Source organism: Lactuca virosa, chromosome 5 (assembly GCF_052849685.1).
Source record: "Lactuca virosa cultivar CGN04683 chromosome 5, Lactuca_virosa_CGN04683_v6, whole genome shotgun sequence".
In the NCBI taxonomy this organism is placed as follows: domain Eukaryota; kingdom Viridiplantae; phylum Streptophyta; class Magnoliopsida; order Asterales; family Asteraceae; genus Lactuca; species Lactuca virosa.
In genome coordinates this window covers 199,448,062-199,457,761 of record NC_136430.1, presented here as the reverse complement: position 1 = coordinate 199,457,761, position 9,700 = coordinate 199,448,062, and the positions used below count along the sequence as shown (strand labels likewise).

The 9,700-nt window shown below is 35.4% G+C and overlaps 1 protein-coding gene across 1 annotated transcript; it reads right to left on the bottom strand.

The window, feature by feature from the left end:
- Positions 1 to 6,079: 6,079 nt before the first annotated feature.
- Positions 6,080 to 8,865, bottom strand: LOC145112224 (uncharacterized). The gene is made up of 4 exons (XM_079048419.1): positions 7,962 to 8,865; positions 7,518 to 7,842; positions 7,127 to 7,450; positions 6,080 to 6,740 (listed from the first exon to the last, which is right to left on the bottom strand). Exons 1-4 carry the CDS (start codon positions 8,863 to 8,865, stop codon positions 6,080 to 6,082), a joined length of 2,214 nt encoding a protein of 737 aa, XP_078904545.1.
- Positions 8,866 to 9,700: the final 835 nt, after the last annotated feature.

Below are 9,700 nucleotides of genomic sequence, written 5' to 3'. Positions count from 1 at the left end.
CTGTCGTCCTTGATTTGCACTTGAAAATGGCCTAAAACGAGTAGGCGTTCTATGGGACGTCTTAGACGCGTTCTAGGACGTCTCTCATCTTTGTTTCCCCTTTTGGTGATGAAAACGGTAGAACCAGTAAAAACGCAAAACATGAAAGTTGTAGGAAATTTTGTCTAGTTTCCAGAACTTCTTCACTCATGTCAATCGGCGCTCTAGATCTTGAGATATGATCAAAACATTGAAGAGTGGTCAAATTTCTCAACACCATTTTTCATTCTTTTAGCAATTCGTTTTACTTGCAGGTTCCGCCCACTTTTATTATGATATATTGACATGCATATTAAGCTCAAGAACTCATCAAATTAGTGCTATTCTTGGACAATTACACATCAATTCAATAGATTTATAACAATTTAGTACATTCATAAAATAGACTTATCAGTCTTATACCGAGTGCCACTAGAACCCCCATGTGGTCTTAATCTACTGTCATGGGAACCCCCCGGGGTATTCCATATAAATGGTATACCGACTACCACATAATCAACTAACAATCCACATATCATATAATGGGCCGGACTTGGTGCCTTGGACCAATTGGTATGGTGAGAAGACTCACCTCTCGAGAAATGTTGAACTGATAAGATAAGTCCCAACTCGCAGCTCCAACTCAACTGCCTACAACCATCATGTGACTAACTTTGTCAAAATACCGAAATACCAAAAATACCCTCAAAGTCAACTTGGTCAACCATGGTCAAAGTCAAGGTCAACAGTACATGTTGACCCCAACTCGTCGAGTTCCTTCGGTGTTCAGAAAACCGGGAAAAACCCTAGCCAACTCACTGAGTTATCTCATCAACTCGTCGAGTTCACTCAGTATCCAGAAAACCGGGTACCCCGATCCAACTCGTTGAGTTGCCAAGGCAACTCGTCGAGTTTTCCCAGTCTTAACCTATTCAGCCCTTTTTAGTCGAATCTAAAGCCCCAAACTACAGATCCAATCCCCTAGGGTTAAGATAACACGTAAAGCTGCTAACTTTAGATTCATGCAAGGCATCAAAGGTAGGGATGAGCATGAGCGGGTATCCGCCTATTTTAGCTGGAACCGGAACCGCTCTCGGAACCGGCGGTTCTTAAGATATTGGAACCGGAACAGGAAGCGCCTACACCGGTTCCTAGAAAGTTGGAACCGCTCCCGGAACCGCCAAGACCGGTTCCGGTTCCGGGTACCCGACTTCTTATATATAAAACTTCATATTTATAATTTATATACTACATGCCATGGATATTAACGTTTACAAACATCAGAAGTAGAAGATATGAAAATAAAACAATTATAAAAACCTGATCTTTTACATAACCATCTATTAAAATTTAAGAATACTTCCCACAATTAAAAAACATCGTAGAAAACGTTTCCCATTAAATGAAATTTAACAAGTAGAGATGACAAAAATGAACATAACAGATTATTGTAACAATCTACTTCTTGTTTTCATCGTCAAGGGATGTATCAAAAAAAGATTCCAGTAACCTCCACAAAAAATAAAGTTAAATATAATGAATGCTTTATCAAAAAAGCTGTATCAAAAAGTGAACATGACATGTTGCTGCTAAAGTTGTATCATTTGACGCCTCTATAAGAAAAAATAAAGTTAAATATAATGAATGCTTAAACTTAGACCAAAAGCTATGTCAATTATTAATTACAGGTGTAGAGAAAACTTACTTGATTTCCTTCAAGATATCCACAACCTTTTTAGGGAGCACATTTATAGACTGCTGCAACTGTCATGTAAATAAGAGGGGTATAAATTAACTGCATACAGTTACAGATAAATAACATATGGCAAACACGAATACAGGTACTACATTAACTAAGGCCATAAATGACACACGAAACAAGTGCAATCAGTAGATTGTTCTACATCCTCACATGTCACGTCAAAAATAGAGCGAATCAAGGTTTTGACAAGATTAGGAGACAATGTTGATCTATTAGCTAGTAAACCAACAATCACCAATGCTCCTGCCTGAAAGAATCATACACATCATTCCTATGAACATAAAGATACCTAACTACATAAGGTAATATAAGTCAATTGCATCAATCTCACCTTGTGATATATGTTTCTTTTTGAACAATTCTGAAAACCAGAAACGATAAACGGAATTACAAGCTATAGAACATAATAGATTATTGTATCTTCGACATGGAAGTAAAAACCAAGTGATCTGATTATATGAATCTTACCGATTGAGCAGGTTTGGCGTTCCAACTAGTCGTCTTCAATCTAACCAGCACGATTGGTGTGTGGTGATAACGGCATGTGATTGACGATTGAAGTTGAGATTGAAGCTTCAACTTTGACGAGAGTGATAACGGATGGCGCTTTATGTTGGGTGGCTGACGATTGAAAAGAGATGGCTGTAGTATTTGTGGTTAATCGGTAATGTGAGCGATGCCTGGTTTGAGAGGGGAGAGTGTTGACTCACGATAAGAAGACAGTGTAGTGTAGGATGTCGGCGTTTTTTTGTAAGAGTGAATCACAAAAACCCTAAAAACAACTAAGGTCTAAGTAATAGGTATAAGTTCTTTTTTCCTATCTTTTAAAAACAAAATCACCAAAATATAAAAACTAATTTTTTTTTTAGAAAAGGCGGGTACCCGGCGGTAGCGGTTCTGGTTAACCGCCGGTTCCAGGTACCCGGTATTGGAACCGAAACCGGCGGGTATCCAACGCGTATCGGTTTGTAAAAATGAGAATTGGAACCGGAACCGCTTGAGGCGGTTCCGAAATTTAGGAATCGGAACCGAAACCGCTTAAGGCAGTTCCAGTTCCAGAACCGGTAGTTCCGATGCGGTTTCGTTTCCGAAAGCAGGTACCCGCTTCCGTTGCTCATCCCTAATCAAAGGGCTAAAAACGCTTAAACACGCTTATCAAGGGTCTTAGAGCATGAAGGAGGGCCAAGACTTGGTAAAGTTGGCAACTTTAAGTCCACAAAGGCCACTACAAGGAAAACACGATTTTGCTGTGGAAGGTCGCTATGGAACGTATTTTCATTGTTAATCTACAATGGATCGTGATATGGAATGTCGTTCCATAGCAAAGTTGCTACCACATTGTCTACGGATTTTATTTATGGTAGCGAGAATGGGACTTGTAGGGAAAATGCTACCGACTCCATATCTGTTGGTATTATGCTACCGATAGTTCTATGGAACAAAAATTCGTAGCAATTTTCCAACGACATTTGTTACGAAATCACTTTCCGTTGTACTGCTGCTATGGAATTCATAATCGTGGTTACTATGCAACGGAGTTTGTGATGGAAACCAATTCCATAGTTGAATTGCTATGGAAGTACCTTTCGTAGGTATTTGCTACGAAATTCTGCTATGGAATATGATTTCGTTTGCTTGTATTGCTATGGAACAAAACACGTAGCTAATTTGTGACGACATTTGTTGGGATGTTGTATGCTTAATTAATCTTCTTATACTATGGATGAATTATTACTATGATCAATGGAATTTGTAAGATATGGTTTGAATGAAATGTTTTTGAATTGGTAATATGTGTCATAAACTAATGGCTAAAAAATGTAAAAATGAATTATAAAGTAGATATTGTTGGTAAGCGGACTCGAACTTAAGTTATGCTAGAAAAGGGCACGGTTAAGCCAGTTGTGCTAATCAAGTTGTGTATAGTTTCTTGAAAACATAGTATATAATGAATAATTAACAACGAATTCATTACAAACTTATTTTTAATTACATTAACCGGGCATGTTAAAGTATATAATTTATGTAGATTATTTTCCTTAATAACAAATTCATTACAAACTTATTTTTAATTACATTAACTATACTTCATCACAAAAATAACATGGGTTTTACGTATACTTCATCCTACTCAAACAACATAGCAAGCAAAAATTGACTAAAATGCCCTTTTAACATAATGATGTAAACACAAAACCAAAATAAAATTATAGTAGTTATATACAACTTCATATACAATACAATAAGAACACTAATATTCAATGTCCAATCTATTATCAACCATTAATATTTTTAAGAGATATACAAAACCTACCATACTCTACATAACAACGACAAACCGTGCAATATCTTTGTCGATCCTCATCCTCTTCATGGCCTATTGCAAATGCACCTTTAACAGCATGACGTGGGTCTTCACATTGGAAAGTGATGTTATTCCTTGTAAGTCTATGAACAACATCAACAGCCCGCAATAACTCTTTGGCACTATCAACAACACCTGTGTACTCCCCATCATCCGGAACTGCCCAGCCAAAATAGGCATCAAGTAATTGTAAACCTACCCATTAAAATATCCATTAATTAATCCTATGTATCCTTTTCAATACAACAGTAAATATTATACAACACAACACAACTAAATACTAACCCCAAACTACAAACATGCCTTAATTAACTATATATATAATTTAATTTACATATATACCATATATACATACATTCATCACATTGATGAGGCCCTCTTGATATGTAGATCATTCGAAGCAAATAAATTGCCTCAAGATGATCTTCATTTGCTGCTTGTCTCAACAAAGACAATCTTAAATCAAAATTGGCATAATAAAAGCACTCATCCTGTTGACAGAATACCAATATCAATATATAACATCAATGACACAAAACATTAATAAATGGTATAAATTACATATAATTAATGAAAATACACATACAATTCCTTGTCTGAACATGGCTTCAATGTTATTATGCAATGCACATGTGCGTATAAATGAATCAGCATTCTGATTTTTGGGACCCATTCCTTCAATCATGTCAATGCATGCTGTTCTGAACACTTGAAGATCACCCCCCGCTTCATACATCTTTTTTGAACTTCAAAATTTTGAATACACAGTAAATAACAAATAAATAAAGTTGTATTTAATCAAATATACATTCATTAGTTGATGTTTATTGATAATTACCAAAGTCTTGTAGAGACGATGTCTTTCGCAGATTCTGACCCTAATACTACAAATATCTGAATCAAAATATCTAATAGGAGATCATCTAATGAACGGCGACTTCTAGTATTCGACATTCTACTTAAAAAATAGACATTGAGTAGTTGATTTCAATTCCTTTTTAAAATATAAGCGTAACTATGAAAAACAGTGTAATAGGGTATGGAAAAAAAACTTACTTTATGATGATCTGGTCGAGAGGAGTACAGGAGTGTCTATTATCGGAGAAAATCTATTTTAAGAACGATTACCCTTCGACGATTTGGGGGTTTTAGTGTTTGTATGGAGATTTATTGTCCGAAAAAGTTGAGACGTTCTGAATGGTTGAAGAACTGATAACGCCGGTGTGACATCAGTGGTATGATGGCGCCTTAACGCTTTAGAGTGCAAAAACACCAAAGTTCCCTTGAAATCATTCCAAATATGTGAATACTAAGGATATTCGTGTCAAAACACATTATTCAAATATTATAACCTTTTATAGGTAACAGTGGAATTTTGATTGTTGAAATGGAATTGTAATTTTGATTGTTGAAATGGAAAAGACAAAAATAACATATATATATCATAATCTATAATGTAATACATTAGTATATATATATATATATATATATATATATATATATATATATAAGCACAAAAGAGTTAGCAATAGGAACTTTTTGGGCATTAAGATTTTTGCCATATTTTTTGGTAACTTTGACACTTTTGGCCCTTGGAAACAATACTTTTACATTTTGGTAAAAAACACAAAAAAAAACTTTAGATTTTTGCCACAATTTTTTGCGACTTTGACACTTTTAGTCCTTATTGTAAAAAAATTCTACATTTTGGAACAATATATACGAAAAACATTTAGGTTTTTTCCACAATTCATTAGCCACTTTGATACTCTTGGGCTTTACAGTCAATAGTTTTACATTTCGACATAAAAAACACAAAAAAAAACATCCCAGGGTGAAGCCCGGGCTTTCTTCCTAATTTACATTTGTGTATTGATATTAAACCAAATTACAAATTAACTTCATCTGAAAAAAAACATTAAACCCAAAAACATCTAGTCATTATCTTCTTCCTCCTCTTCTTCATCCTCTTCTTCTTCATTGCTCGATGTACTATACTCATAACTACCCTCGCTGTCAGGAATACCATCATCGTCGTCCTCATGTATTTCACCTTCTTCATCAACATTATTTACATTATCTGAACCATTGCTTGACATTTCGTGATCATCATAATTGTCTGTATCGGCTGCACTTGGTATAATGATTTCATTTGATTCAACATCATCTTCTTGGAAAGCAACGTCTTTCTTAGGATGATTTTCATCGGTCCAACCACGAGGTTTAACTTTAAATACAGCCCACCAGTTCGAGTTGTTTGTTTTCAAACTTGGGTAAGGAATGTAACACATTTGAGTGGCTTGCATGTCTAAAACAAATGGCTCGAACTTGTTGTATTTTCTTTTGACGTTTATCTCGACCAAGTTATATTGTTTGTGAACCTTAACTCCTATGTTAGGTGTTGGATCGTACCAATGACATTTAATTGGGTAACCAGGGTACTCGACTTCTAAAACTTCCTCTACCTTACCATAATAATCAGCTCCTTGGCTACTAACACACAATCCGCTATTGGTTGTTGATTTGTTCAGACTATGAGCATCTGTGTGAAACTTGTAACCATTGACAAAGTATACACTGTATAATTTCACTTTTCTGAATGGCATTTTCGAAAGGTCAGATATATCTTGTTGTTTATCGGGATCTTACGTGCCTATATGAAAAATGGTAAAACACTTAATTAGAGGTAATTATAACCATAACAAAAAATAATAAATTTTAAAAAAATACAAAAATAACACCCACATAGTTTTGAAACCATACTACAAAGTTCTTCTCAACTTCAGCTGCAAGGACTTGTTCATCCATATCCCCCATAAGTTCATTCAAATTTTCTTCAAATATTCAGTATCATCAGTTGAATAACATTTTAAAGTTACTATGAATGTAATAAACAAAATCATGCATGTTAATGTTATTAATCCATAGAAATTACACAACAAATGATTATTATAATTAAAAGTGATGCATATGTTACGTACCTGATGTAATGCTTGATCTTATCTTCGTTAAGGAGTATGTAAGTTTGGGCAGCATGCACTTCCTCATATGACATCATTCTATTTGTGAATCTTCCATAATGACGCCCAGGATATGAAAATATATCTAACATGTCGTTGTTAGCATCCGCTTGTTCATCTCCTCTTCCATCATCATTTCGAGGCAACTTTCTATTACGTGTGGGGACACCAGTCTCGAAATAATGAGAGAAAAATATAGATGCTTCACGTAGCAAGTACGTGTTAACAACGGACCCTTCCACTCGAGCTTTATTTTTCACATCTTTTTTCAACTGATTCAGATACCTATAGTGAAGATTATTTAAATCAGCTTACAAAAATTTCAACATACATTATGATGTACCATACAAACCTTTGAAATGGATACATCGACCGATATTGGACAGGACCGGCTATATTCGCTTTGTATGGCAAATGTACTGGTAAATGTTCCATGGATTTAAAAATACCAGGGACAAAGATGGTCTCTAATTTACATAGTATTATTGGGATCTCGGTTTCAATCATTTCCATGTCTTTTGTTATGATTGATGTTGTTGTTAATGTTTTGAAGATAATACTCAACTCTGTTAATGCTTCCCACACTTCTTTTGGCAACATCTCATGAAATGCAATTGGCATCAATCTTTGCATAAAAACATGACAATCGTGGCTTTTCATTCCAAACAGTCTACACCCTGTTAAATCAACACACCTCCCCAAATTAGAAACATAACCATCGGGGAAACGCAATTTTCCACCCATTCGCATATGGCTTTCTTTTGATTCTTGTCCAGAGTGTAGTATGCTCTTTCACTATCTTTGACTCCTTTTCTCTTCCTACAATAGAGCTTCAGATCTCTTCTGGCTGCTACATTGTCCGTCGTCTTCCCTTTAACATCCATTACAGTGTAAAAAAAGTTTTCAAATACATTTTTCACAATATACATAACATCAAAATTATGTCTGATGAGGTTTGTTTTCCAATATGGTAAATCCCAAAATATGCTTTTCTTTTTCCAACCATGATCGCCACATCTTTTGTTTACATCATCAGCATTTAGTTCAGTCACTTTTACCAAACCTAATTGTTCAATCTCCCTTAAAGTTTGTTCACCATTCTTACTTAGAGGAGGACCTTCTATCAGTTCACGATTCTTCCTGAACTTATTTTTATCCTTTCTATATGGGTGATTTACCTGTAGAAATCTTCTACGACAGTCAAACCATGACATCTTATTACCATTCTTTAGTCTGAAAGCTTGTGTATGTTTCCCACAATGAGGACATGCTAGCTCACCTACTGTAGACCATCCGGACAATATTGCATATGCTGGAAAATCGCTTATTGTCCACATCAAAGCTGCTGTTAGATGGAAATTTTGTTTTAAAGATATATCATATGTTACTACGCCTTCTTCCCATAATTGCTCCAACTCTGCAACAACTGGTTGCAAAAATACATATATTTTATGCTTAGGGTTTGACGGTCCTGGCACAAGTGCGATCAAAAAGTTGTAAGGCTCATTCATGCACATAGAAGGTGGCAAGTTATAGGGTGTTATAATAATAGGCCAAGATGAATATTGTTTTCCAAATGCTCCATGTGGTGCAAACCCATCTGTACTTAGGCCTAATCTTACATTACATACTTCTGCTGCAAATGAAGGATGACTTTTGTCAAAGTGCTTCCAAGCTTCTGAATCGGATAGATGACACATTACTACAACATCATGTCCATGATTCTCGGAGTGTTATCGCATGGAAGCGGCTGTGGCTTGTGAAGCATACAATCTCTTCAACCTTGGAGTCAAAGGAAAGTAATGCATTTTCTTGAAGGATATGCGAGAACATCTGGCCAAATTTTTTGACCGTTTGTACCTATCTGCATTGCAGAATTTGCACCGATAAAGATCTTTGTCTTGCCTCCAATATATCATACATCCAGACCTGCAGCAGTCAGTCATCTCCATAGGCAAACCTAGTGCTTGTATTAACTTTTTGCTCTCGTATAAACTACCTACCATATTATTCTCCTCTGGTAACACATCATTTATAAACTTGCAGATAGCGTCATAACTTTGTTTAGGTACGCGATACTCTAATTTTATATTCAATAGTCTAGCTACAGTAGATAGTTGTGTCACTTTTTTACATCTAGGCCACAATTCTTTATCGGTTGCATCTAGCATATCAAAGAATTTTTTATCTAGTGCATTTGGCTCCTCTTCAGGATCACTATTATTTAAATCAGGAGCCATTGCATCTATGACCATTTCTTTATAAGAACATACACCTTCACTAAAATTTGTGTTTAAATCATCCACCCCTAAAAACGTATTGTCATCATCAATTGATGTTTCGCCATGTTTATCCCAACACCAATATTCCTCAACAAAACCAAACTTGTACAAATGATGCTTAACAGTATCAACTTCTGTATATGGTATGTTACGACATTTTATGCATGGGCATTTGATTTTATCTTCATCCATGAACCTATGTTGACTGGTAGCAAAATCTCTAATTTTTTTCACTCCTTGTACAGAAACAAGC